This window comes from Melospiza georgiana, chromosome 34 (genome assembly GCF_028018845.1).
Source record: "Melospiza georgiana isolate bMelGeo1 chromosome 34, bMelGeo1.pri, whole genome shotgun sequence".
NCBI classification, from domain to species: Eukaryota; Metazoa; Chordata; class Aves; order Passeriformes; family Passerellidae; genus Melospiza; species Melospiza georgiana.
In genome coordinates, this window is record NC_080463.1 from 410 (window position 1) to 27,595 (window position 27,186).

At 53.4% G+C, this 27,186-nt stretch overlaps 3 protein-coding genes and 1 long non-coding RNA gene across 4 annotated transcripts in view; 3 read left to right on the forward strand and 1 right to left on the reverse strand.

Annotated features, from left to right (window-relative positions):
* Nucleotides 1-489: 489 nt before the first annotated feature.
* LOC131095386 (multifunctional procollagen lysine hydroxylase and glycosyltransferase LH3-like) lies at nucleotides 490-23,806 on the forward strand (the record flags this gene model as incomplete). The annotated part of the gene is made up of 15 exons (XM_058043081.1): nucleotides 490-657; nucleotides 1,993-2,105; nucleotides 3,879-3,942; nucleotides 5,100-5,197; nucleotides 7,893-7,991; nucleotides 9,585-9,716; nucleotides 10,520-10,635; nucleotides 11,924-12,028; nucleotides 13,073-13,198; nucleotides 14,013-14,154; nucleotides 15,518-15,634; nucleotides 19,718-19,834; nucleotides 20,501-20,635; nucleotides 21,138-21,262; nucleotides 23,147-23,806. Coding segments are annotated over 15 exons (1,688 nt in total), but the record flags the coding sequence as incomplete, so codon positions are not given.
* LOC131095380 (uncharacterized) lies at nucleotides 15,768-17,715 on the forward strand. Its single transcript, XR_009115868.1, has 3 exons — nucleotides 15,768-15,789; nucleotides 16,630-16,695; nucleotides 17,701-17,715. It is a non-coding gene; the product is annotated as an uncharacterized LOC131095380 (long non-coding RNA).
* A 367-nt stretch (nucleotides 23,807-24,173) lies between the features above and the next one.
* MBLAC1 (metallo-beta-lactamase domain containing 1) lies at nucleotides 24,174-25,590 on the reverse strand. Its single transcript, XM_058043079.1, has one exon. It carries the CDS (start codon nucleotides 25,306-25,308, stop codon nucleotides 24,538-24,540), a length of 771 nt encoding a protein of 256 aa, XP_057899062.1. The 5' UTR covers nucleotides 25,309-25,590; the 3' UTR covers nucleotides 24,174-24,537.
* Nucleotides 25,591-25,863: 273 nt separating this feature from the next.
* Nucleotides 25,864-27,186, forward strand: part of TAF6 (TATA-box binding protein associated factor 6) — a 29,827-nt gene continuing 28,504 nt past the window's right edge. The window contains 4 exon segments of the mRNA XM_058043080.1: nucleotides 25,864-26,374; nucleotides 26,376-26,408; nucleotides 26,410-26,433; nucleotides 27,046-27,132. Of these exon segments, the coding sequence (XP_057899063.1) occupies nucleotides 26,276-26,374; nucleotides 26,376-26,408; nucleotides 26,410-26,433; nucleotides 27,046-27,132 (243 nt within the window). The 5' untranslated portion in view covers nucleotides 25,864-26,275.

The window sequence follows — 27,186 nt, forward strand, 5'->3', positions numbered from 1 at the left end:
TTGCAGGAGGTTTTTGGGGCAGTTTTTGGGGCAGTTTTTGGGGCAGTTTTTGGGGTTTTTGGGGCAGTTTTTGGGGGTTTTTTGGGGGTGATTTTTGGGGTTTTTTGAGCTGATTTTTGGCCGTTTTTAACCCTTTTCTCCCCAGTACGACGTGGTGTTTGCAGGAGTTTTTTGGGGCAGTTTTTGGGGTTTTTGGGGCAGTTTTTGGGGCAGTTTTTGGGGCAGTTTTTGGGGGTTTTGGGGCAGTTTTTGGGGCAGTTTTTCGGGGTTTTTGGGGGTGATTTTTGGGGTTTTTTGAGCTGATTTTTGACCATTTTTAACCCTTCCCTCCCCAGCTACGACGTGGTGTTTGCAGGGGGATTTTGGGGGTTTTGGGGCAGTTTTTGGGGGTTTTGGGGCAGTTTTTGGGGCAGTTTTCGGGGTTTTTTGGGGGTAATTTTGGACATTTTTGGGCTGATTTTTGGCCGTTTTTAACCCTTCCCTCCCCAGCTACGACGTGGTGTTCGCGGGGCCCCCCTAAAGAGCTCCTGGCCAAGTTCCGGGCCGGATTTTGGGGCGTTCTCTTCGCGGCCGAGGGGTTCTGCTGGCCCCAGGAGGGGCTGGCCCCGCTCTACCCCCCCTCCCCCCCCGGCGGGAAACCCTTCCTCAACTCGGGGGGTACGGGGGGGGGGGCAAAGGGGATTTGGGGGGTTTGGGGGGGTTTTGGGGGGATTTTGGGAGGTTTGGGGGGGTTTAAAGGGGATTTGGGGGGTCCTGGGGGCGTTTGGGGGGGTTTAAAGGGGATTTGGGGGGCTCCAAAGGGGATTTGGGGGGGTTTGGGGGGGATTTTGGGGGGTCCTGGGGGGGTTTAAAGGGGATTTGGGGGGATTTGGGGGGGTTTGGGGGGGATTTTGGGAGGTTTGGGGGGGTCCAAAGGGGATTTGGGGGGGTCCAAAGGGGATTTGGGGGGTCCTGGTGGGGTTTGGGGGAGATTTTGGGGGGTTTGGGGGGGTTAAAGGGGATTTGGGGGGGTCCAAAGGGGATTTGGGGGGTTTGGGGGGGATTTTGGGGGGTCCTGGGGGGCTTTAAAGGGGATTTGGGGGGTCCTGGGGGGAATTTGGGGGGGATTTTGGGGGGGATTTGGGGTGATTTGAGGGGGATTTGAGGGGTCCTGGGGGGGTCCAAAGGGGATTTGGGGGGTTTCGGGGGGGTTTGGGGGGGATTTTGGGGGTTTGGGGGGGTCGAAAGGGGATTTTGGGGGTCCTGGGGGGGTTTCAAGGGGTTTTGGGGGGATTTTGAGGGGGTTTATAGGGGATTTGGGGGGTTTGGGGGGATTTTGGGGGAATTTTGGGAGGTATGGGGGGGGTCTAAAGGGGATTTGGGGGGTCTTGGGAGGGTTTGGGGGGGATTTTGGGGGAGTCCAAAGGGGATTTGGGGGGGATTTTGGGGGGTTTGGGGGGGTCCTGGGGGGTTTAAAGGGGATTTGGGGGCTCCTGGGGGGATTTTGGGGGGGATTTTGGGGGGTTTGGGGTGATTTGATGGGGATTTGGGGGGGTCCAAAGGGGGTTTGGGGGGGTCCTGGGGGGATTTTGGGGGGGCTTTGGGGTGATTTGAGGGGGATTTGGGGGGTCCTGGGGGGGTTTGGGGGGGATTTTGGGGGATTTTGGGGGAGTCCAAAGGGGATTTGGGGGGATTTTGGGGGGTTTGGGGGGTCCTGGGGGGTTTAAAGGGGATTTGGGGGGTCCTGGGGGGGTTTGGGGGGGATTTTGGGGGATTTGGGGGGGTCCAAAGGGGATTTGGGGGGTCCTGGGGGGGTTTCAAGGGGATTTGGGGTGGTTTAAGGAGATTTTGGGGGCGATTTCTGGGGTTTTTTGGGTGGTTTTTTAGGGTTCCTGCCCTTGGTTTTTGGGGTTTTTGGGGTTTTTGGGGTTTTTGGGGTGAATTTCTGAGTGTTTCGGGGATATTTTGGGGGTTTTTGGGGTGATTTTTGGGGGTTTTTTTTGGCATTTTTAGGGTTTGTTGGTTACGCCCCAGCCCTGTGGGCTCTGGTGGAGCGTTGGCACTACCGGGACGACGACGACGATCAATTATTTTATACCCAGTTATATCTGAATCGGGAGCTCAGGGTGAGCCCCAAAATCCCTGAGATTCACCCCAAAATCACCCCAAAATCACCCCAAAATTATCCCAAAATTATCCCCAAATCACCCCCAAATTATCCCAAAATTATCCCAAAATTACCCCAAAATCTCAATTATTTTATACTCAATTATATCTGTATCAGGAGCTCAGGGCGAGCCCCAAAATCCCTGAGATTCACCCCAAAATCACCCCAAAATTATCCCCAAATCGCCCCAAAATTTTCCCAAAAATATCCCCAAAATTACCCCAAAATCTCAATTATTTTATACCCAATTATATCTGAATCAGGAGCTCAGGGCGAGCCCCAAAATCCCTGAGATTCACCCCAAAATCACCCCAAAATCACCCCAAAATTATCCCAAAATCACCCCAAAATCACCCCAAAATTATCCCAAAAAAACCCCAAAATTATCTCAAAATCTCAATTATTTTATACCCAATTATATCTGAATCAGGAGCTCAGGGTGAGCCCCAAAATCCCTGAGATTCACCCCAAAATCACCCCAAAATTATCCCCAAATCACCCCAAAATTACCCCAAAATTATCCCCAAATCACCCCCAAATTATCCCAAAATTATCCCAAAATTACCCCAAAATCTCAATTATTTTGTACTCAATTTTATTTAAGTCATGAGCTCAGGGTGAGCCAAAAATCCCCAAAAATCAAAAATAAAAATCCCCAAAAATCAAAAATAAATCCCCAAAAATCAGAAATAAATCCCCAAAAATCAAAAATACAAATCCCCAAAAATCAGAAATAAAAATCCGCAAAAATCAAAATTAAAAATCCCCAAAAATTAAAAATAAATATCTGCAAAAATCAAAAATAAAAATCCCCAAAAATCAAAAATAAATCCCCAAAAATCAGAAATAAATATCCACAAAAATCAAAAATAAAAATCCCCAAAAATCAGGAATAAATCCCCAAAGATCAAAAATAAATCCCCAAAAATCAAAAATAAATATCCGCAAAAATCAAAAATAAAAATCCGCAAATATCAAAATTAAAAATCCCCAAAAATCAAAAATGAATCCCCAAAAATCAAAAATAAATCCCCAAAAATCAAAAATAAAAATCCCTAAAAATCAGAAATAAAAATCCCCAAAAATCAAAAGTAAATCCCCAAAAATCAAAAATAAAAATCCCCAAAAATCAGAAATACAAATCCCCAAAAATCAGAAATAAAAATCCCCAAAAATCAAAAATAAAAATCCGCAAAAATCAAAAATACAAATCCCCAAAAATCAGAAATAAATCCCCAAAAATCAAAAATAAAAATCCCTAAAAATCAGAAATAAAAATCCCCAAAAATCAAAAATACAAATCCGCAAAAATCAGAAATAAATCCCCAAAAATCAAAAATAAAAACCCAAAAATCAAAAATAAAAACCCAAAAATCAAAAATACAAATCCGCAAAATTAAAAAATAAAAATCCCCAAAAATCAAAATTAAAAATCCCCAAAAATCAAAAATAAATATCCCCAAAAATCAGAAATAAATCCCCAAAAATCAAAAATAAATCCCCAAAAATCAAAAATAAATCCCCAAAAATCTCCCCAAAATCCAAAAAAAAAAAAAAAACCAAAAAAACTCCAAAATTTTTCCTTTTTTCCCCAAATTTTCCCCAAATTTTCCCCCGAATCTCCCCCAAATCTCCCCCACCCCTCCCCAATTCGGGGTCCCCCTCCTCAATTTGGGGTCTCCCCCCAATTTCGGGGTCCCCTCCCCAATTTGGGGTCCCCCCTCCCCCACAGGAGCGGCTGGGGCTGGGCCTGGATCACCACTCCGGAATCTTCCAGAACCTCAACGGGGCCCTGGGTGAGACTGGGGGGGATTTGGGGGGGATTTGGGGGGGTCCTGAATTGATTCGGGGGAATTTGGGGGGTCCTGAAGGGATTTGGGGGGGATTTGGGGGGTCCTGGGGGGGATTTGGGGAAAATTTGGGGGGGATTTGGGGGGTCCTGAGGGAATTTAGGGGGAATTTGGGGGGTCCTGGGGGGATTTGAGGGGGATTTGGGGAGGATTTGGGGGGTCCTGGGGGGATTTTAGGGGGTCCTGAAGGAGTTTTGGGGGATTTGGGGGGGATTTGGGGGGCATTTGGGGGGTCCTGAGGGAGTTCTGGGGGATTTGGGGGGATTTGCGGGGCATTTGGGGGGTCCTGGGGGGGATTTGGGGGGTCCTGAAGGGATTTGGGGGAAATTTGGGGGGTCCTGAGGGAATTTTGGGGGGTCCTGAAGGGATTTGGGGGGGATTTGGGGGGTCCTGGGGGGGATTTGGGGGGTGCTGAGGGAATTTTGGGGGAATTTGGGGGGTCCTGGGGGAGTTTTGGGGGGTCCTGAAGGGATTTGGGGGAGATTTGGGGGGTCCTGGGGGGATTTGGGGGGTCCTGAAGAGATTTGGGAGGGATTTGGGGGGTCCTGGGGGGGATTTGGGGAAAATTTGGGGGGGATTTGGGGGGTCCTGAGGGGATTTGGGGCAGATTTGGGGGGTCCTGGGGGGATTTTGGGGGGGGTCCTAAAGGAATTTTGGGGGAATTTTGGGGGGTCCTGAATTCATTTGGGGCAGATTTGGGGGGTTTTGGGGGGATTTTGGGGGGTCCTGAGGGAGTTCTGGGGGATTTGGGGGGGGGTCCTGAAGGAATTTTGGGGGGATTTGGGGGAGATTTGAGGGGGATTTTGGGCTCCCTGAGTCATATTTGGGGTTCCCGAGTTGATTTTTGGGGTTCCCGAGTTGATTTTTGGGGTCCCTGAGCCGATTTTGGGGTCCCCAAGTTGAATTTTGAGGTCCCTGAGCCATTTCTGGGGTCCCTGATCCATTTTTGGGGTCTTGATCCATTTTTGGGGTTCCCGAGTTGATTTTTGGGGTTCCTGAGCCATTTTTGGGGTCTTGATCCATTTTTTGGGTCCCCAAGTTCATTTTTGGGTTCCTGAGCCGATTTTGGGGTCCCTGATCCATTTTCGGGGTCCCCTCCCCAGACGAGGTCCGGATTCGCTTCGAGCCCGGCGGGAACCGAGTGAGGAACGAGGTCAGCGGGAGCTGGCCCGTGGTCATCCACGGCAACGGGCCCACAAAGGTACCGGAATCACCCCAAAATCACCCCAAAATCACCCCAAAAATATCCCAAAAATATCCCAAAATCACCCCAAAATTTCTCCAAAAATACCCCAAAAAATTCACTAAAAAATCCCCAAAAATACCCCAAAATCTGCCTGTGGTCATCCACGGCAACGGGCCCACAAAGGTACCGGAATCACCCCAAAAACACCCCAAAACCACCCCAAAATCACCCCAAAAATACCCCAAAATCACCCCAAAAACACCCCAAAACCACCCCAAAAACACCCCAAAAACACCCCAAAATCACTCCAAAAATACCCGAAAATTATCCCAAAAATACCCCGAAATTATCCCAAAAATACCTCCAAAATTCCCTAAAAAATACCCCAAAAATACCCCAAAATGATCCCAAAATCACCCCAAAATTCCTCCAAAAACACCCCAAAAACACCCCAAAAACACCCCAAAATCACTCCAAAAATACCCGAAAATTATCCCAAAAATACCTCAAAAATTCCCTAAAAAATCCCCAAAAATATCCCAAAATCTGCCCGTGGTCATCCATGGCAACGGGCCCACAAAGGTACCGGAATCACCCCAAAAACACCCCAAAAACACCCCAAAATCACCCCAAAAATACCCGAAAATTATCCAATAAATACCCCAAAATTATCCCAAAAATACCTCCAAAATTCCCTAAAAAATACCCCAAAAATACCCCAAAATGATCCCAAAATCACCCCAAAATTTCTCCAAAAACACCCCAAAAAATTCACTAAAAAATCCCCAAAAATATCCCAAAATCTGCCCGTGGTGATCCACGGCAACGGGCCCACAAAGGTACCGGAATTGCCCCAAAAACACCCCAAAAATATCTCAAAATCACCTCAAAAATACCCGAAAATTATCCCAAAAATACCTCAAAAATACCCGAAAATTATCTCAAAAATACCTCAAAAATTCCCTAAAAAATACCCCAAAAATATCCCAAAAATATCTCAAAATCACCCCAAAAATATCCCCAAAATCACCCCAAAATATCCCAAATTCACCCCAAAAATATCCCAAAAATTCCCTAAAAAATACCCAAAAATATCCCAAAATCTGCCCGTGGTGATCCACGGCAACGGGCCCACAAAGGTACCGGAATCGCCCCAAAATCACCCCAAAAACACCCCAGAATCACCCCAAAATCACCCCAAAATCACCCCAAAAACACCCCAAAATGACCCCAAAAATACCCCAAAATTATCCCAAAAATACCTCAAAAATTCCCTAAAAAATCCCCAAAAATACCCCAAAATCTGCCCATGGTCATCCACGGCAACGGGCCCACAAAGGTACCGGAATCGCCCCAAAAACACCCCAAAAATACCCCAAAATCACCCCAAAAACACCCCAAAAATATCTCAAAATCACCCCAAAAATACCCCAAAAACACCCCAAAATCACCCCAAAAACACCCCAAAAACACCCCAAAAACACCCCAAAATCACCCCAAAAATACCCCAAAATCACCCCAAAAATATCCCAAAATCACCCCAAAAATATCCCAAAATTATCCCAAAAATACCTCAAAAATTCTCCCAAAAATCTCCTCGAAAAATCCCTCAAAATTCACCCCAAAAATCCCCCAAATTTGAGGGGATTTTGGGGCATTTTTAGGAAATTTTTGGGAGATTTTTGGGGCGATTTTGGGGGAATTTTGAGGATTTTTAGGGGGTTTTTGGGGGATTTTTGGGGATTTTTAGGGGATTTTTGGGGTGATTTTTTTGGGGGAATTTTCGAGGATTTTGGAGAATTTTTGGCGGTTTTGGGGGAGATTTTTTGGGGTGATTTTGGGGGATTTTTGGGGGATTTTGGGGAGATTTTAATGGAATTTTTGTGGTGATTTGGAGGGAATTTGAAGGGAATTTTTTGGAGAACTTTTTGGGGGGATTTTTGGAGAATTTTCGGGGGGATTTTTGGGTTTTTTTAGGGGATTTTTGGAGATTTTTTGGGGGGATTTTTAGGAAATTTTGGGGGGATTTTTGAGGGATTTTGAAGAGATTTTTTGGGGGGATATTTGGGGATTTTTTGAGGGAATTTTAGGGGTGAATTTTGAGGATTTTTGGGGGATTTTTGGAGAATTTTCGGGGGGATTTTTGGGGTTTTTAGGGGATTTTTTGAGAATTTTTGGGGTTTTTTGGGGGATTTTTGGAGAATTTTCGGGGGGATTTTTGGGGGATTTTTGGAGAATTTTCGGGGGGATTTTTGGAGAATTTTTGGGGGGATTTTTGGGTTTTTTTAGGGGATTTTTGGAGAATTTTTGGGGGGATTTTTGGAGAATTTTCGGGGGGATTTTTTGAGAATTTTCGGGGGGATTTTTGGGTTTTTTTAGGGGATTTTTTGAGAATTTTTGGGGGGATTTTTAGGAAATTTTGGGGGGATTTTTAAGGTATTTTGAGGAGATTTTTGGGGGGATATTTGGGGATTTTTTGAGGGAATTTTAGGGGTGAATTTTGAGGATTTTTGGGGGATTTTGGGAGAATTTTTGGGTGGATTTTTGGGGTTTTTGGGGGGATTTTTGGAGAATTTTCGGGGGGATTTTTGGGTTTTTTTGGGGATTTTTGGAGAATTTTTGGGGTTTTTTTTAGGAAATTTTGGGGGGATTTTTGGGGGGATTTTTGGGCCATTTCGGGGTGTCCCCAATGTCCCCAATGTCCCCGCAGGTGGCGCTGAACTCGCTGGGTAATTACGTCCCTCAGGGCTGGAGCCCCGGCGGCTGCGGGGACTGCGAGAGCGACCTGAGACCCCTCAGGGGCACCCCGGTAATGGGGAGGGGATTTGGGGGGTCCTGGGGGGGTTTGGGGGGTCCTGAGAGGGTTTGGGGGAGATTTGAGGGGTCCTGGGGGGATTTGGGGGGGGGGTTGGGGGGGAATTGGGGGGTCCTGAGGGGGTTTGGGGGGTCCTGGGGGGGTTTAGGGGAGATTTGGGGGAGTCCTGAGGGGATTCGGGGGATTTTGGGGGGGATTTGGGGGGTCCTGAGGGGGTTTAAGGGGTCCTGAGAGTGATTTGGGGGGGTCCTGAGGGGATTTTGGGGGGGTCCTGGGGGGGTTTAGGGGGAGATTTGGAGGGTTCTGAGGGGGTTTAGGGGGTCCTGGGGGGGATTTTGGGGGGTCCTGAGGGAAATTTGAGGGGGATTTGGGGGGTCCTGGGGGGTTTTGGGGGAGATTTGGGGGGGAATTGGGGGGTCCTGAGGGGATTTGGGAGGTTCTGAGGGGGATTTGGGGGGGTCTTGGGGGGGTTTAGGGGGAGATTTGGGGGATCCTGAAGGGGATTTGGGGGGGATTTGGGGGGTCCTGGGGGAGTTTTGGGGGGCCCTGAGGGGATTTGGGGGGTCCTGAGGGGATTTTGGGGAGTCCTGAGGGGGTTTGGGGGGATTTTGGGGGGTCCTGAGGGATTTTTTGGGTTTTTTTTTTGTGGTTTTGGAGTTTTGGGGGGTTTCTGTCATTTTTGGGGCTTTTTTGGAGGTTTTTTGGTGGCTTTCTGTCATTTTGGGGGGTTTTTTGGGGTTTTTTTTGGGGTTTTTTGGGTGGGTTTCTGTCATTTTTGGCGTTTTTTAGGGGGGGTTTCAGTGATTTTGGGGGTTTTTGGGGTTTTTTTGGGGTTTTTTTGGTGGGTTTCTGTGATTTTTGGGGTTTTTTTTGGGTTTTTTTGGGGGGTTTCTGTGATTTTGGGGTTTTTTAGGGGTTTTTTTGGTGGGTTTCTGTCATTTTTGGGGTTTTTTAGGGGTTTTTTTGGTGGGTTTCTGTCATTTTGGGGGGTTTTTTGGGTGGCTTTCTGTCATGTTTGGGGTTTTTTTGGGGGTTTTTTGGGTGGGTTTCTGTCATTTTTGGCGTTTTTTAGGGGGGGTTTCGGTGATTTTGGGGGTTTTTTGGGGTTTTTAGGGGTTTTTGGGGGGTTTCTGTGATTTTGGGGTTTTTTAGGGGTTTTTTGGGTGGGTTTCTGTCATGTTTGGGGCTTTTTTGGAGGTTTTTCGGTGGCTTTCTGTCATTTTGGGGGGTTTTTTAGGGGGGGTTTCAGTGATTTTGGGGGTTTTTGGGGGGTTTTTGGGTTTTTTTGGTGGGTTTCTGTGATTTTTGGGGTTTTTTGGGGTTTTTTGGGTGGGTTTCTGTCATGTTTGGGGTTTTTTTTGGGGGTTTTTTGGGTGGGTTTCTGTCATTTTTGGCGTTTTTTAGGGGGGGGTTTCTGTGATTTGGGGGGTTTTTGGGGGGTTTTGGGGTTTTTTTGGTGGGTTTCTGTGATTTTTGGGGGGTTTTTTTTGGGTTTTTTTGGTGGGTTTCTGTGATTTTGGGAGGTTTTTGGGGGTTTTTTTTTGGGTTTTTTTGGGGGGTTTCAGTGATTTTGTGCCCCCTCCCCAGGCCCAGGCCCTGCCCTGGGTGCTCATCGGGGTCTTTGTGGCCGAGCCCACCCCGTTCCTGCCCCAATTCCTGCGGCGCCTGCGGGAGCTGAGCTACCCCCGGGAGAGGATGGGGCTGTTCCTGCACAACGCCGTGAGTGGGACCCCAAAATCTGCACAAATCACCCCAAAAATATCCCAAATTCACCCCAAAAATGTCCTCAAAATATCCCCAAAATATTCCGAAAATATCCCAAAAATATCCCCAAAATATCCCCAAAATATTCCAAAAATATCCCCAAAATATCCTTTAAATATTCCAAGAATATCCCCCAAAATTATCCCAAATTCACCCCAAAAATACCCCCGGGAGAGAATGGGGCTGTTCCTGAACAACGCCGTGAGTGGGACCCCAAAATCTGCACAAATCACCCCAAAAATATCCCAAATTCACCCCAAAAATGTCCTCCAATGTCCCCAGTCCCACTTTTTCCCCCATTTTCCCCCATTTTTCCCGCTGTCCCCAATGTCCTCACTGTCCCCACTGTCCCCAGTCCCATTTTCCCCATTTTTCCCCCATTTTCCCCCATTTTTCCCACTGTCCCCACTGTCCCCAATGTCCCCACTGTCCCCACTGTCCCCACTGTCCCCAGTCCCATTTTCCCCATTTTTTCCCCCATTTTTTCCCCCATTTTTTTTCCCGCTGTCCCCACTGTCCCCAATGTCCCCAATGTCCCCACTGTCCCCACTGTCCCCAGTCCCATTTTCCCCATTTTCCCCATTTTTTCCCCCATTTTTTCCCCCATTTTTCCCGCTGTCCCCACTGTCCCCAATGTCCCCACTGTCCCCAGTCCCATTTTCCCCATTTTCCCCATTTTTCCCCCATTTTTTCCCCCATTTTTTCCCCCATTTTTTTTCCCGCTGTCCCCACTGTCCCCTCTCTGTCGCCTCCCCCAGGTCCCAGGCCACGCCCCCCTGCTGGACTCGCTCTGGCCCCGCCTCCGGCGCCGCTTCAGCTCCGCCCACCGTGAGGGGGAGGGGCTGGGGGCAGGGGCGGCCCGAGAGCTCGGCATGTACGGGGGGCGGGGCCTAAGGGAAAGGGGGCAGGGCCTAAGGGAAAGGGGGCGGGGCCTAAGGGAAAGGGGGCGGGGGCTAAGGGAAAGGGGGAGGGGCCTAAGGGAAAGGGGGAGGGGCCTAAGGGAAAGGGGGGCGGCACAAGAGCTCGGCATGTATGAGGGGCGGGGCCTAAGGGAAAGGGGGCGGGGCTAAAGAGCAAGGGGTTGGGGCTAAAGAGGGAGGGGCGGCCAGAGAGATCGGCATGTACGGGGGGCGGGGCCTAAGGGAAAGGGGGAGGGGCCTAAGGGAAGGGGGAGGGGCCTAAGGGGGAGGGCCCTAAGGGAAAGGGGGACGGCCCGAGTGCTTGGCATGTACGGGGGGAGGAGCTAAAAGGGGGCGGGGCCTATGGGAAAGGGGGAGGGGTAAAAGGGGGAGGAGCTAAAAGGAAAGGGGGTGGGGCTAAAGGGGGAGGGGCGGCCGGAGAGCTCGGCATGTAAAGGGGCGGGGCCTAAGGGGGGCGGGGCTAAAGGGAAAGGGGAGGGGCTAAGGGGGTTGCAAAGGGGGCGGGGCTAAAGGGAAATGGGCGGGGCTGGGGGGTCAAAGGGGCGGGGCTAAAGGGAAAAGGGAGGGGCTAAGGGAGTTCAAAGGGGGCGGTGAATTTGGGGTTTTTGGGGTGATTTTGGGGTGATTTTGGGGTGATTTTTGGGGTGATTTTGGGGTGATTTTTGGGTGATTTTGGGGGGATTTTGGGGTGATTTTGGGGTGATTTTTGGGGTGATTTTTGGGTGATTTTGGGGCGATTTTTGGGGTGATTTTGGGGTGATTTTTGGGGTGATTTTGGGGTGATTTTGGGGTGATTTTGGGGTGATTTTGGGGTGGTTTTTGGGGTGATTTTTGGGGTGATTTTTGGGTGATTTTGGGGATATTTTTGGGGTGTTTTTGGGGTGATTTTTGGGGTGTTTTTGGGGATATTTTTGGGTGATTTTGGGGTGATTTTTGGGGTGATTTTGGGTTGATTTTTGGGATGATTTTTGGGGTGTTTTTGGGGTGATTTTTGCGGTGATTTTTGGGGTGATTTTTGGGGTGATTTTGGGGTGATTTTTGGGGTGATTTTGGGGATATTTTTGGGGTGATTTTGGGGTGATTTTTGGGGTGATTTTGGGGATATTTTTGGGGTGATTTTGGGGTGATTTTTGGGGTGATTTTGGGATGATTTTTGGGGTGATTTTGGGGTGATTTTGGGGTGATTTTTGGGTGATTTTGGGGTGATTTTGGGGTGATTGTTGGTGTTTCTGGGGTGCCCAGGTCGCTGTGCCGGCGGGACCCGCGCTGCGAGCTCTACCTGAGCCTGGACAGCGACGTCGCCCTGAGCGACCCCGGGGTGCTGCGGGCGCTGATAGAGCAGAACAGGCACGGGGTGACCCCTGAGTGACCCCTGAGTGACCCCTGAGTGACCCTGAGTGACCCCTGAGTGACCCCGAGTGACCCCTGAGTGACCACTGAGTGACCCTGAGTGACCACTGAGTGACCTTGAGTGACCCTGAGTGACCCCTGAGTGACCCCCAGTGACCCCGGAGTGACCCCGAGTGACCCCGAGTGACCAATGAGTGACCCTGAGTGACCTTGAGTGACCCCTGAGTGACCTTGAGTGACCCCTGAGTGACCCTGAGTGACCCCTGAGTGACCCCCGAGTGACCCCTGAGTGACCAATGAGTGACCCCTGAGTGACCCTGAGTGACCCCTGAGTGACCCCCAGTGACCCCGGAGTGACCCCGAGTGACCCCGAGTGACCAATGAGTGACCCCTGAGTGACCCTGAGTGACCCCCAGTGACCCCCAGTGACCCCGGAGTGACCCCGAGTGACCTTGAGTGACCCCTGAGTGACCCCGAGTGACCCTGAGTGACCCCTGAGTGACCCCTGAGTGACCCCGGGTGACCCCTGAGTGACCCTGAGTGACCCCGAGTGACCCTGAGTGACCAATGAGTGACCACTGACCCCGAACTGACCCCAAACTCAACCCTGAATGACCCTCAGGTGTCCCCAGGTGTCCCCAAACCCCTCAGGTGTCCCCAGGTGTGCCCCTCAGGTGTGTCCCTGTCCCCAGCTGTGCCCAGCTGTGCCCCTCAGGTGCCCCTCAGGTGTGTCCCTGTCCCCAGCTGTCCCCAGGTGTGCCCGGGTGTGTCCCTGTCCCCAGCTGTCCCCCCCGGGTGACTCTCAGGTGTCCCCAGCTGTGCCCAGGTGTCCCCCAGGAGACTCTCAGGTGTGCCCAGGTGTCCCCAAATGACCCTCAGGTGTGTCCCTGTCCCCAGGTGTGCCCGGGTGTGTCCGGGTGTGCCCAGGTGTGCCCAGGTGTGCCCGGGTGTCCCCAGGTGCCCCCCGGGTGACTCTCAGGTGTGTCCCTGTGCCCAGCTGTCCCCAGCTGTGCCCCCCGGGTGACTCTCAGGTGTGCCCAGGCAGGTGCTGGCGCCGCTCCTGTCCCGCCCGGGGCACCTCTGGTCCAACTTCTGGGGCGCCCTGAGCGCCGAGGGCTTCTACGCGCGGGCACCCGACTACCTGGAGATCCTGCACGGGCACCGCAGGTGAGGCGCGGCGGGCACACACCTGGGCACGGCTGGGGACACACCTGGGCACACACCTGGGCATGGGCACACACCTGGGCACGGCTGGGCACGGCTGGGCACACACCTGGGCACACACCTGGGCATGGCTGGGCACACCTGGGTATGGCTGGGAACGCCTGGGCACACACCTGGGCACACACCTGGGCACACACCTGGGCACACCTGGGAACACACCTGGGCACACACCTGGGCACACACCTGGGCACGGCTGGGAACGGCTGGGTACACACCTGGGCACACACCTGGGCACACCTGGGAACACCTGGGCACGGCTGGGCACACACCTGGGCATGGTTGGGATACACCTGGGGCACACCTGGGCACACCTGGGGCACCTGGGCACACCTGGGGCACCTGGGCACACCTGGGCACACCTGGGGACGTGGGCACGGGGATACTTGTAATGGGTGGGTGGGCGGGGCTTGTTGTGGGCGTGTCCCTGACCTCACACGAGGGCGTGGTTTGTGTGGGTGTGGCCTGGGTGGGCGGGGCTTGATGAGGATGTGGCATTGGTGGGCGTGGGTTGATGTGGGCGTGTCCTGGGTGGGCGTGGCTTGCCGTGGGTGTGGCCTGGTGGGCGTGGGTTGATGTGGGTGTGGCCTGGGTGGGCGTGGCTTGCTGTGGGCGTGGCTCGCTGTGGGTGTGGCCTGGTGGGCGTGGCTTGATGTGGGTGTTGCCTGGTGGGCGTGGCTTGCTGCGGGTGTGGCCCAGGGAGGGCGGGGTTTTTGTGGGCGTGTCCTGTGTGACGTCACGTTTTTGTGGGCGTGGCCAGGGGCGTGTGGAACGTGCCCTACGTCAGCCGCGCCTACCTGGTGGGCGGGGCCGCGCTGCGGGGGCCGCTGGGGGAGGGGCCTGTGTTCGACCACGCCCACCTGGACCCCGACATGGCGTTCTGCGCCCGCGCCCGCGAGAAGGTGAGAGCCCCGAATCGCCCCAAAATCAGCCCCAAACCAGCCCAAAATATCCCCAAAAACACCCCAAAAATATCCCCAAAATCACCCCAAAATCAGCCCAAAAATATCCCTAAAATATCCCCAAAATATCCCCAAAATATCCCCCAAATCGCCCCAAAATCAGCCCAAAAATATCCCTAAAATATCCCCAAAATATCCCCAAAATCACCCCAAAAATACCCCAAAATCAACCCAAAATATCCCCAAAAACACCCCAAAATATCCCCAAAATCAGCCCAAAAATATCCCTAAAATATCCCCAAAATCAGCCCAAAATATCCCCAAAATCAGCCCAAAATCAACCCAAAACACCCCAAAAATCACCTCAATAATCAACCCAAAAATCATCCAAAATCACCCCAAAATCAGCCCAAAATATCCCCAAAATCACCCCAAAATTTACTCCAAAATCTTAAATTTTAGGGTGAATTTTGGGTGAATTTTGAGGGGATTTTGGGGGATTTTAGGGTGAATTTTTGGGGATTTTTGGGTGGAATTTTGGGATTTTAGGAGGAATTTTGGGGATTTTTGGGTGGAATTTTGGGATTTTAGGAGGAATTTTGGGGCGATTTTGGGGCGATTTTAGGGTAAATTTGGGGCGATTTTTAAGGTGAATTTTGGGGGAATTTTAAGGTGGATTTTGGGTGAATTTTGGGCGATTTTAGGGTGAATTTTGGGTGAATTTAAGGTGGATTTTGGGCAATTTTAGAGTGGAATTTTGGGACGATTTTGGGGTGAAATTTTGGGGCAATTTTAGGGTGGAATTTTGGGCGATTTTTGGGTAAATTTTGGGTGGATTTGGGGCCATTTTAGGGTGAATTTTGGGGTGAATTTTGGGTGAATTTTGGGTGAATTTTTGGAATTTTGGGGGGATTTTGGGGGGATTTTGGGTGAATTTTGGAGCAATTTTAGGGTGAACTTCGGGTGAATTTTGGGTGAATTTTTGGTGAATTCAGGGTGATTTTTGGCTGGATTTTGAGGTGAATTTTGGGTGAATTTAGGGTGATTTTTGGGTGAACTTTGGGTGAACTTTGGGTGAACTCAGGGTGATTTTTGGGCGGATTTTGAGGTGAATTTTGGGTGAATTCTGGGTGAATTTTGGGTGATTTTTGGGTGAATTTTAGGGTGAATTTTGGGTGAACTCTGGGTGATTTTTGGGCGGATTTTGAGGTGAATTTTGGGTGAATTTTCGGTGAACTTTGGGTGAACTTTGGGTGAATTTTGGGTGATTTTTGGGTGAACTTTGGGTGAATTTTAGGGTGAATTTTGGGCGAATTTTGGGCGGATTTTGAGGTGAATTTTGGCTGTTTTGGGGTGTCCCCAGGGGCTGTTCCTGCACGTCACCAACCGGCGCCACTTCGGGCACCTCCTGGTGACCAACGGCTACAACGGCACCGGGCGGAGGCACCCGGAGCTCTGGGAGAGGCCCCGCAACCCCTGGGTGGGTACAAAACCAGTATAAACCAGTATGGACCAGTATGGACCAGTATAGACCAGTACAAACCAGTATGGACCAGTATGGACCAGTATAAACCAGTACAGGGCACTGAGCCCAGCGAGCACCCCGAGCTCTGGGAGAGACCCCGCAACCCCTGGGTGGGTACGAAACCAGTATGGACCAGTATGGACCAGTATGGACCAGTATAAACCAGTACAGACTGATATATATCAGTATAGAGCAGCGCTGACCAGTATAAACCAGTATAAACCAGTACAGGGCACTGAGCCCAGTGAGCACCCCGAGCTCTGGGAGAGGCCCCGCAACCCCTGGGTGGGTACGAAACCAGTATAAACCAGTATGGACCAGTATAAACCAGTACAAACCAGTATGGACCAGTATAAACCAGTATAAACCAGTATGGACCAGTATAGACCAGTATGGACCAGTACAAACCAGTATAAACCAGTATAAACCAGTATGGACCAGTACAGACCAGTACAGACTGATATATACCAGTATAGAGCAGTGCTGACCAGTATAAACCAGTATGGACCAGTATGGACCAGTATAAACCAGTATGGACCAGTACGGACCAGTATAAACCAGTATAGACCAGTATGGACCAGTACAAACCAGTATAAACCAGTACAAACCAGTATGGACCAGTACAGACCAGTACAGACTGATATATACCAGTATAGAGCAGTGCTGACCAGTATGGACCAGTATAAACCAGTATAGACCAGTAGAGACTGATACGAAGCAGTTTGTCTCAGTTTGTCCCAGTCTGTCCCAGTTCATCCCAGTTTGTCCCAGTCTGTCCCAGTCTGTCCCAGTTCGTCCCAGTTTGTCCCAGTCTGTCCCAGTTTGTCCCAGTTCATCCCAGTTTCTCCCAGTTTGTCCCAGTCTGTCCCAGTTCATCCCAGTTTGTCCCAGTTTGTCCCAGTTCATCCCAGTTCATCCCAGTTTGTCCCAGTAACCGCCCTTTCCCGCAGGACTGGGACCAGCTGTACCTGCACCCCAACTACAGCCGGGTCCTGCGGGAGAATCTGTTCCAGGAGGTACCGAAATCACCCCAAAATCACCCCCAAAATCACCCCAAAATCACCCCAAAATCACCCCAAAAATATCCTAAAATCACCCCAAAAATATCCTAAAATCACCCCAAAATCACCCCAAAATCACCCCAAAAATATCCCCAAAAATACCCGAAAATCACCCCAAAATCATCCCAAAAATCACCCCAAAAATCATCCCAAAATCACCCCAAAAATCACCCCAAAATATCCCCAAAATCACCCCAAAAATCACCCCAAAAATACCCAAAAATCACTCCAAAATCATCCCAAAAATCAGCCCAAAAATCATCCCCAAATCACCCCAAAATCACCCCAAAAATCACCCCAAAAATACCCCAAAATATCCCTAAAATATCCCAAATTCACCCCTAAAATCACCCCAAAAATATCCTCAAAATCACCCCAAAAATTCCCCACAAATATCCCCAAAATCACCCCAAAATCACCCCAAAAATCACCCCAAAAATATCCCCAAAATCACCCCAAAATCAACCCAAAAATCACCCCAAAATCACCCCAAAATATCCCTAAAATATCCCAAAAATCACCCCAAAATCACCCCAAAAATACCCCAAAATATCCCAAAATACCCCAAAAATCACCCCAAAAATCGCCCCAAAAATGCCCAAAATCTCCCCAAAATCCCCCCAAAAAATCACCCCAAAATTTCCCTCACCTTTGGGATTTTGGGATTTTTTTTGGGATTCTTTGGGAATTTTTGGGGGGGATTTTTTGGGATTTTTGGGGGGTTTTTGGTGATTTTTTGGGATTTTTGGGGGGTTTTTGGGGAAATTTTTGGGGATTTTTGAGGAATTTTGTTGGGATTTTGGGGGGATTTTTTGGGGATTTTTTTTAATTTTTTTTTGATTTTTTGGGGGATTTTTGAGGTGATATTTTTGGGGATTGTTTCAGGATTTTGTGATTTTGGTTTTTTGGTGTTTTTGGGGTTCCCCGGGTGATTTTTGGGGTGAATTTTGTGTTTTCCAGCCCTGCCCTGACGTGTTCCGGTTCCCGCTGTTCCCATTTTTGGGGGATTTTTTGGGGATTTTTTGGGAATTTTTGGGGATTTTTGGGGTGATATTTTTGGGGATTGTTTCAGGATTTTTGTGATTTGGATTTTTGGTGTTTTTGGGGTTCCCCGGGTGATTTTTGGGGTGAATTTTGTGTTTTCCAGCCCTGCCCTGACGTGTTCCAGTTCCCGCTGTTCTCGGCGCAGTTCGGGCGGGAGCTGCGGGAGGAGGCGGAGCTTCGAGGGGGGGTGGGCGGAGCATCACGAGGTGGGCGGGGCTTGGAGGGGGTGGGCGGAGCATCACGAGGTGGGCGGGGCTTGGAGGGATGGGCGGGGTTTTGGGGGCGGACAGAGCCTCACGAGGTGGGCGGGGTTTCAAGAGGTGGGCGGGGCTTCGGTGGGTGGAGCCTCGAGGGGTGGGCAGAGCATCATGACATGGGCAGGGCTTCCAAATGAGGGGGCGGGGCTATAGAATGGGGGCGGGGCTTCCAAATGAGGGGGCGGAGCTATAGAATGGGGGCGGGGCTTCCAAATGAGGGGACGGGGCTTTTAAATGAGGGGACGGAGCTATAGGATGGGGGCGGGGCTTCCAAATGAGGGGGCGGAGCTATAGGATGGGGGCGGGGCTTCCAAATGAGGGGGCGGAGCTATAGAATGGGGGGCGGTGCTTCCAAATGAGGGGGCGGGGCTATAGAATGGGGGGCGGTGCTTCCAAATGAGGGGGCGGGGCTATAGAATGGGGCGGGGCTTCCAAATGAGGGGGCGGAGCTATAGAATGGGGGCGGGGCTTCCAAATGAGGAGGCGGGGCTTCCAAATGAGGGGGCGGGGCTATAGGATGGGGGCGGGGCTTCCAAATGAGGGGACGGAGCTATAGAATGGGGGCGGTGCTTCCAAATGAGGGGGCGGAGCTATAGAATGGGGGCGGTGCTTCCAAATGAGGGGGTGGGGCTATAGAATGGGGGGCGGTGCTTCCAAATGAGGGGGCGGGGCTATAGAAGGGGGCGGTGCTTCCAAATGAGGGGGCGGGGCTATAGAAGGGGGGCGGGGCTTCCAAATGAGGGGGTGGAGCTATAGAATGGGGGCGGGGCTTCCAAATGAGGGGGTGGAGCTATAAAATGGGGGCGGGGCTTCCCAATGTGGGAGGGGCTTCAAAGGGGGTGGACCCCTTAAAATGGGGGTGGGGCCTAAAAAATTAGATGGGCCCCAAAAAACGGGGTGTGGCCTCTAAAATGTGGGCGGGGTTTCAAAATGGGATTTGGAACCCCAAAACTTGGGGGGGTGGGACCCTTAAAATGGGGGTGGAGCCAAAAAAAGGGGGCAGGAACCTAAAAATTGGAGGGTGGGGCTTCAAAAAGGGGGCGGGGCTTCGCCATGGGGGTGGGGCTTTAAAGGGGGTGTCGCAGGAAAAAGGGCGGGGCTTAAACATGGGGGCGGGGGCTCGATTGTGGAGCTTTTGTTTGTCCTGGTGGGCGGGGCCAGTGCCAGGTGTAACCCAGGTGTAACCCAGGTGTAACTCAGGTGCAACCCAGGCGTAACCCCAGTGTATTTACCTGTCCCAGGTGTATCCCAGGTGTAACCCCGGTGTATTTACCTGTCCCAGGTGTATCCCAAGTGTAACCCGGGTGTATCCCAGGTGTATTTACTTGTCCCAGGTGTATCCCAGGTGTATCCCAGGTGTAACCCGGGTGCATTTACCTGTCCCAGGTGTATCCCAGGTGTAGCCCAGGTGTAACCCCGGTGTATTTACCTGTCCCAGGTGTATCCCAGGTGTATTTACCTGTCCCAGGTGTAACCCGTGTGTAACCCCGGTGTATTTACCTGTCCCAGGTGTATCCCAGGTGTATCCCGTGTGTAACCCCGGTGTATTTACCTGTCCCAGGTGTATCCCAGGTGTATCCCAGGTGTATCCCGTGTGTAACCCCGGTGTATTTACCTGTCCCAGGTGTAACCCGTGTGTAACCCCGGTGTGTTTCCCTGTCGCTCACCTGTCCCAGGTGCTCTCGTGGGCGGTTCCCCTCTCGTCGCTGCACCTGGACCTGGTCCTGCAGGGGGCGCTGCGGGAGCTCCTCCCCCCCATCGCCCGCCGCCTCTTCCCGGGATACGCCCCCAAGGTGGGCGGGGCCTAGAGAAAGGGGCGGGGCCTCTGAGAAAGGGCGGGGCTTGAGAGAAAAGGGGTGGGGCTTGGAGAATGGGAGGGGGCTGGGGAATGGGAGGGGCCCGGGAAAAGGGTGGGGCTTGGGGAGAGGGCGGTGCTTGGAGGGAAAATGGGCGGGGCAAGGGAAATGGGCGTGGCCATTTCCCAAAGAGGGACAGGGCTGGGGTAGGGAAAGGGGCGGGGACTCAGAATGAGGCGTGGCTTAGGGAGGGGGAGGGGCTTGGAGGAAAGGGGTGGAGCCTTGGGGGAAATGGGTGTGGCCTCCGATGGGCAGGGCTGGGATAGGGAAAGGGGTGGGGCCTCAGAAAGGGGAGGGGCTTAAGGAGCACACGGGGCTTGGTGGGAAAGGGTGGGGCTAAAGGAAATGGGCGTGGCCAGAGGGGTGGGGGGTTCAGAAAGGGGCGTGGCCTTGTGATGGGGAGGGGCTTGGCGAGAAGGGCGTGGCTAGATGGTCATGAGTTTTGTGGGCGTGGCTTGGGAGGGAATGGGGCGGGGCCTTTAAATGCAGCACTAAAGTGGGCGTGGCTTAAGTGGGTGTGGTCAGATAATCGGTATCTGGGCGTGGTCACTGTGGGCGTGTTCCCCATCGGCCACGCCCACTCTCCCCCTCTCCTCTCCCCAGGGCCGCACCGTGCTGAGCTCTGTGGTTCGTTATGACCCCGCCCCTTCCGGCCCCGCCCCCTCTGGCCCCGCCCCCTCGGCCCCGGCCCGGCCCTCGGCCACGATCAGCCTGAGCGTCAGCCTGAGCCCCGCCCACGTACGGAACGGGATAAACTGGGATAAAGTGGGAGGGACTGGGAGGGACTGGGATAAAGTGGGAGGGACTGGGAGGGACTGGGAGGGACTGGGAGGGACTGGGATGAGTCCCCCGTGGTTACTGGTTTGAACTGGGAGTTACTGGGCTGAACTGGGTGCCACGGGGGTGGGTTAGTGGTTTATACCTGCCCATGCTGGTTTATACTGGCTTGAAGTGGTTTATACTGGTTTATACCGGTCCATACTAGTTTATATTGGTTTATACTGGTTTATACCGGTCTATACCGGTCCATACTGGTTTATACTGGTCCATACTGGTTTTTAGGGCGGGGGGTGGCTGTTCCCCCGTTTTGGCTGCACTGGGGGTTACTGGGATGTGTCACTGGTCCATACTGGCTTATACTGGTTTATATTGGTTTATACTGGTCCATACTGGTTTATACTGGTCTATACTGGTTTATACTGGTCCATACTGGTTTATACTGGTTTATACTGGTTTTCAGGGCGGGGGGTGGCTGTTCCCCCGTTACGGCTGTGTCGCCCCCGCGCCCCCCCCGGGCTGGGCCCTGCTGCACCCCGGGCGCCTGACACACCTGGGGCAAGGTGTGCCCCCGACGGGGAGCGCCAGGTACGGGGGGACGGGGGGACACTGGGGGGATTGGGGACACTGGGGGGACATGGGGACACTGGGGACAGTGGGGACATTGGGGGGATTGGGGACACTGGGGGGACATGGGGACAGTGGGGGGATTGGGGACATTGGGGGGACATGGGGACAGTGGGGACAGTGGGGACATTGGGGGGACATTGGGGGGATTGGGGACACTGGGGGGATTGGGGACACTGGGGGGATTGGGGACATTGGGGGGATTTGGCACACTGGGGGGACATTGGGGACATTGGGGGGATTGGGGACATTGGGGACACTGGGGACAGTGGGGGGACATGGGGACAGTGGGAACATTTGGGATACTGAGGAAAAATTGGGGGGAAAATGGGAAAAATTGGGAAAATGGATTGGGGACAGTGGGGACATTTGGGGGATTTGGGACATTGGGGACATTGGGGGGATTGGGGACATTGGGGGGACTGGGGGGACATTGGGGGGATCGGGGACAGTGGGGGGACATTGGGGGGCACAGTGGGAACATTGGGGACATTGGGGGGATTGGGGACATTGGGGACATTGGGGGGACATGGGGACAGTGGGGACATTGGGGGGATTGGGGGGATTGGGGACACTGGGGACAGTGGGGACATTGAGGAAGAATGGGGGAAAATTGGGAAAATGGGATTGGGGACATTGGGGGGATTGGGGACATTGGGGACATTGGGGGGATTGGGGACATTGGGGGGATTGGGGACATTTCAGGGAATTTGGGACATTGGGGACGTTGGGGGGACATTGAGAACATTGGGGATATTGAGGAAAATTTGGGGGGAAAATGGGAAAAAATTGGGAAAATGGATTGGGGACAGTGGGGACATTTGGGGGCATTGGGCACATTGGGGACATTGGGGACAGCGCAGGGACTGGGGGGACATTGGGGGCATTGGGGGGACATTGGGGACACTGGGGACATTGGGGACATTGGGGGGATTGGGGACATTGGGGGCATTGGGGACATTGGGGACATTGGGAACACTGGGGACAGTGGGGACATTGAGGAAGAATGGGAGAAAATTGGGAAAATGGGATTGAGGACATTGGGGGGATTGGGGGGTTTGGGGACATTGGGGACATTTCAGGGAATTGGGGACATTGGGGATATTGAGGAAAAGTTGGGGGGAAAATGGGAAAAACTGGGAAAACGGATTGGGGACATTGGGGACAGTGGGGACATTGGGGGTCTGTGGGGATATTGAGCAAAAATGGGAAAAAATGGGGAAAGTGGACTGGGGACAGTGGGGACGTTTGGGGGCATTGGGGATATTGGGGACATTGGGGGGACGTTGGGGACATTGAGGAAAAATGGGGGAAAAATGGGGAAAAATTGGGAAAATGGGATTGGGGACATTGAGGGGATTGGGGACTTTTGGGACACTTTGGGGACATTGGGGACATTGGGGGGAATTGGGGACAGTGGGGACAGCGAGGGGACATTGGGGACTTTGGGGACATTTGGGGGGACTGGGGGAATTGGCAACGTTGGGGACATTGAGGACATTGGATAAAAATGGGGGAAAAAATTGGGAAAGTGGGATTGGGGACATTGGGGACATTGAGTAAAAATGGGGAAAAATTGGGAAAATAAGAGTGGGGACAGTGGGGACATCAAGGAGATATTGGGGACATTGGGGACAGTGGGGACATTGGGGGGACATTGGGGGGACATTGGCGACACTGGGGGGACGCTGGGGCGCAATGAGCGATTGGGGACATTGAGCAAAAATGGGGGAAAAATGGGAAAAATTTGGGAAAATGGGATTGGGGACATTGAGGGGGTTGGGAACATTGGGGACACATTGGGGACATTAGGAGGGCATTGGGGACATCACTGGGCCCTGCCAGGTACGGGCTGGCGCTGCTGATGGACCCTTAATTGGGGACACTTGGGGACATCACCGAGGACATCGAGGGACATTGGGGACACCCCCAACCCCCCCCACCCCCACAACGTCCTCGTGGACCCCCTGAGTGTCCCCAGACGGGGACATTGGAGACACCAGGGGACATCGAGGGACACTGGGGACATGGGGGCGCTGACCCCCGGACACCTGAGTGTCCCCAAATTGGGGACATTGGTGACATCGGGGAGCCACCCCTGGACCCCGCCACGGGCTGGCCTCGGTCGTGGACCCCAACATTTGGGGACGTTTGGGGACATTTGGGGACATCGAGGTCCCGTCCATGCTATGGCCTCGTGCTCTCCATGGACCCTGACTGGGGACATTTTGGCATTTTGGGGACATTGCGGCCATTTGGGGACATTTTGGGGTCCCTCCCCTGGACCCTGCTATGGCCTGGCCTTGCTCATGGACCCCAGAATGTCCCCAGAATTTGTGGGGGGGGACACCCCAAAATGGGACCCTGGGGACACCTTGGGGACCCCAAAATGGGCAATTTTGGAACTCCTGGACTTTGGGGACCCCAAAAAGGACCGTGGGGACACCTTGGGGACATTGGGGACACCCTGGGGATCCCAAATTGGGACCGTGGGGGGCCCCGATGACGTCACTGGGGGGGCGGGGGTCTCAATTTCGGCAATAAAATCTGGGGGTCCCCCCGCCCCGCGCGATGACGTAATTGGCTTGGCTCGGTGTATGACGTCATTCCAGCGTGTGAAGCCACTCCCCCTCATCCATTGGGGGGGGGGGGGCGCATGGCGTGTCCTGATTGGTTGGGGCTGATTGTGCTCCTCCCACTACTCAAGAGCCCCGCCCACAACTCCTTTGCCCCGCCCCAATCCAGAGCCCCGCCTTAGGCCCCTCCCCCAACGCAGGCCCCGCCCCCAATGACGTAGGCAGGTTTTTATTGGTCCCCTCTCCCATTGGCTATCACCCCCCTCCCTCCCCATCGCCCCTGGGACATTCTGGTGACATTGTGGGGACGCTGAACCGGGACGAACTGGGATGAACTGGGAGGTTACTGGGATGAACTGGGAGGGACTGGGAGGTCACTGGGATGAACTGGGAGGCACTGGGAGGTCACCGGGATGACCTGGGAGGTTACTGGGGTGAACTGGGAGGTCACTGGGATGAACTGGGATGCACTGGGATGAACTGGGATGCACTGGGATGTCACTGGGATGAACTGGGAGGTCACTGGGATGCACTGGGCCGTTGTTCTTTGCCAAGTTCCCATGGCAACAGAGATTTTTATTTCCCAAGCTCTCATTGGTTCAGGCCCTGGCCAGCGAGAGACGTGATTGGACAAGACTCCTGTCAATCACAGCAGCGCCCTCAGAAGTCCCCAGAGGTGTCTCCATGTCCTGAGGGGCCGCCTTCCTCCTCCTCTTCCTTTTTCTTCTCGTCTTTTTTCTTATTCTCCTTCTCCTCCTCCTCCTCCTCCTCCCGTTGTCTCTCCCCCCACTCCCTGACCACCCTGAAGGGCTCCCCATGCCCGGGCACGATCACCTCCGCCACGGCCACCAAGCCCTCCCTGCTCTTCCTCTGCACCTCGGGCTCCTCGCTCAGCGCCTCCCACTCCCCCTCATCCTCGCCGTGCTCGAACACATCCCCGGCCACCGCCACCGTGCCCGCCGATGTCCCCAGCGCCACCAGGCTGACGTGCGCCCGCGTGTGCCCGGGCGTGGGGATGACGCGGAGGTGCCCGGGGTGCAGCTCCATGGGCACTCCCCGCGCCAGCCCGTGGGGCAGGTAGAGCCCCTCGCCGCGGCTCAGGTCGAAGCCCACCAGCAGCGTGGCCCGCGGGAACGCGTTCAGGTTGCCCGCGTGGTCCGAGTGCCCGTGGGTGACCACGACGTGCGTGATGTCCTCAGGGGCGACGCCGTGGGCGCCCAGCAGGCCGGGGAAGTGCGGCCGGAGCCAGGGCCCGCCGGTGTCCACCAGCACGGTCAAGGGGCCGCCGTGGATGAGGGTGACGGAGCCGTCGGCGCGGCAGGAGCCGTCGGGGTTGGGGCGGTTGTAGCCCACGCGGAGAACGTGGAGGGAGTAAAGGGGGCCCGGGATGGACAGAGAGCCCAGCGGGGACGTGTGGTACTCACGGGGCATTTCCCGGGGGATTTGAGGGAGTTAAAGGGGGGATTTGGGGGGTTTGAGGGGAATTTGGGGAGGTTGAGAGGATTTGAGGGGTTAAAAAGGGAATTTGGAGGTTTAAAGGGAGTTTGAGGGAGTTTGGGCGATCTCAGGGTGGTTTGGGGTGGGCCGAGAAGGATTTAGGGCATCTCGAGGAGGTTTGAGGGGCTCTCAGGGGGATTTGAGGGGAAAGTTTTGGGGAGTCCCAGCGGATTTGAGGAGGGGGCGATGGTTGGAAGGTCCCAATGTCCTGTGAGGGGGGAGAGATCGGGAGGAGACCCCCATGACTCCCCCATTTCCCCAATGGTTCCCCCATTCCCCCCCCCTCCAAAGGCCTGCCCCATTTTCCCTCGTTCCTCCCCAATGACACCCCAATTGTCCCCCTCAACTGTCCCCTCAATGTCCCCCCCCACTTGTCCCTTCAATGTTCCCCCAATTTCCCCCGCATTCCCCCCAATTTCCCCCCCATTTCCCGGAAAAGTCCCCCCGTCCCCCTCAATGGTCTCCCCCACTTCCGTTACCCCGCGCGCTCCTCCAGCTTGCGCATGCGCGCTGCCACCTCCCCGCCTCCTTTTCCCCGCCTCTTCGCAGGTCCTGGCAGGACCATAGTGACCCGCAATCACCGCCACTTCCCACACCTCCAAAAACCCCAGATTTAGCTTCGTATCACACTGCTATATCGCGATAATATTATCGCAGCTATTTATAGGCATCTTGATGCTGATTCACCCTGTTTTCTTTTACACGAACCCGGCGCCGTCCAGGACCCGCGACGGCGGGAGGCGGGTCCCCAAGATGGCGGCGGCTCTGAGGGGCGGTGCCAAGATGGCGCCGGCGGCAGCGGTCTGAGGAGCGGCCGGGGCTGCCCGCGCTCCCCCCGCGGCCCCGCCGGCCTCTTTTGGGGGCTCCCCGCGGCTTCGGGGAGCTCAGGGAGAGCGCGGAGATGGCGGAGGAGAAGAAGCTGAAGCTGAGCCACACGCTGCTGCCCGCCGAGTCCATGAAGGTGATGGCGGAGGCCATGGGGGTGCCGGGGCTCTCTGAGGGAGACGTGTCAGCTGCTGGCGGAGGAGGCGAGCTAACCGCCTCAAGGAGGTGGCGCAGGTGAGGGGGGACACCCCCAGATTTGGGGGGGGGTTCAGGAGCCCCTTGGATCCCTCAGGTTTGGGGGGGGGAGGGGGTGAACAGGGGGAAACTCCAAAATTTGGGGGGCTGGGACCCCCTCAGAGCTCAAAATTCCCCTCAAAATTCCCTTTTTCCTCACCCATTGCCACCTCCAAACCCCTCCTGAAGCCCATAATCCCCCCAAATTTCCTTTCCCGCCATTTTCCCATTCTTGACCCCCCTTTTTCCCTCCAAAACCTCATTTTTAACCCCTTAATTCCTCACAAAATCTCATTTTCTCCCCTTTTTTCCCACCCTAAACCCCCTTTTCACCTCCCCATTGCACTTCAACACCTCAGATCTCCTCTCCCCCCCCAATTTTCCCCATCTCAATCCCGTTTTTTCGTCTGTTTTCCCCTTCTTTTTCCTAATTTTAAACATTTTTTTCTCTCTTTTCCCCCCTTTCCCCCTGAAATCCCCCCCCATCCCGTCTTGAATCTCCTCTTTCCCCCAAAATCCCCTCACAAACCCTTTTTCCCCCCTAAACTCTCTCTGAATCCTTTTTTCCCCTCTAATTCTCCCCCAAAATCTCTTTTTTTTTTCCCCCCACAGGATTCTCTCAAGTTCATGCACATGGGGAAGAGAAGGAAACTCACAACGGCAGACGTGGATTTTGCCTTGAAATTGAAAAATGTGGAGGTAAAACTGCCCAAAAATTGAAAAATTATTTTCAAAATCAATGAAGAGGCCCCC

What these genes read in the sequence shown, in the direction of transcription:
- MBLAC1 (XM_058043079.1), bottom strand. Translation starts at nt 25,308, where the DNA reads ATGCCCCGTGAGTACCACACGTCCCCGCTGGGCTCTCTGTCCATCCCG.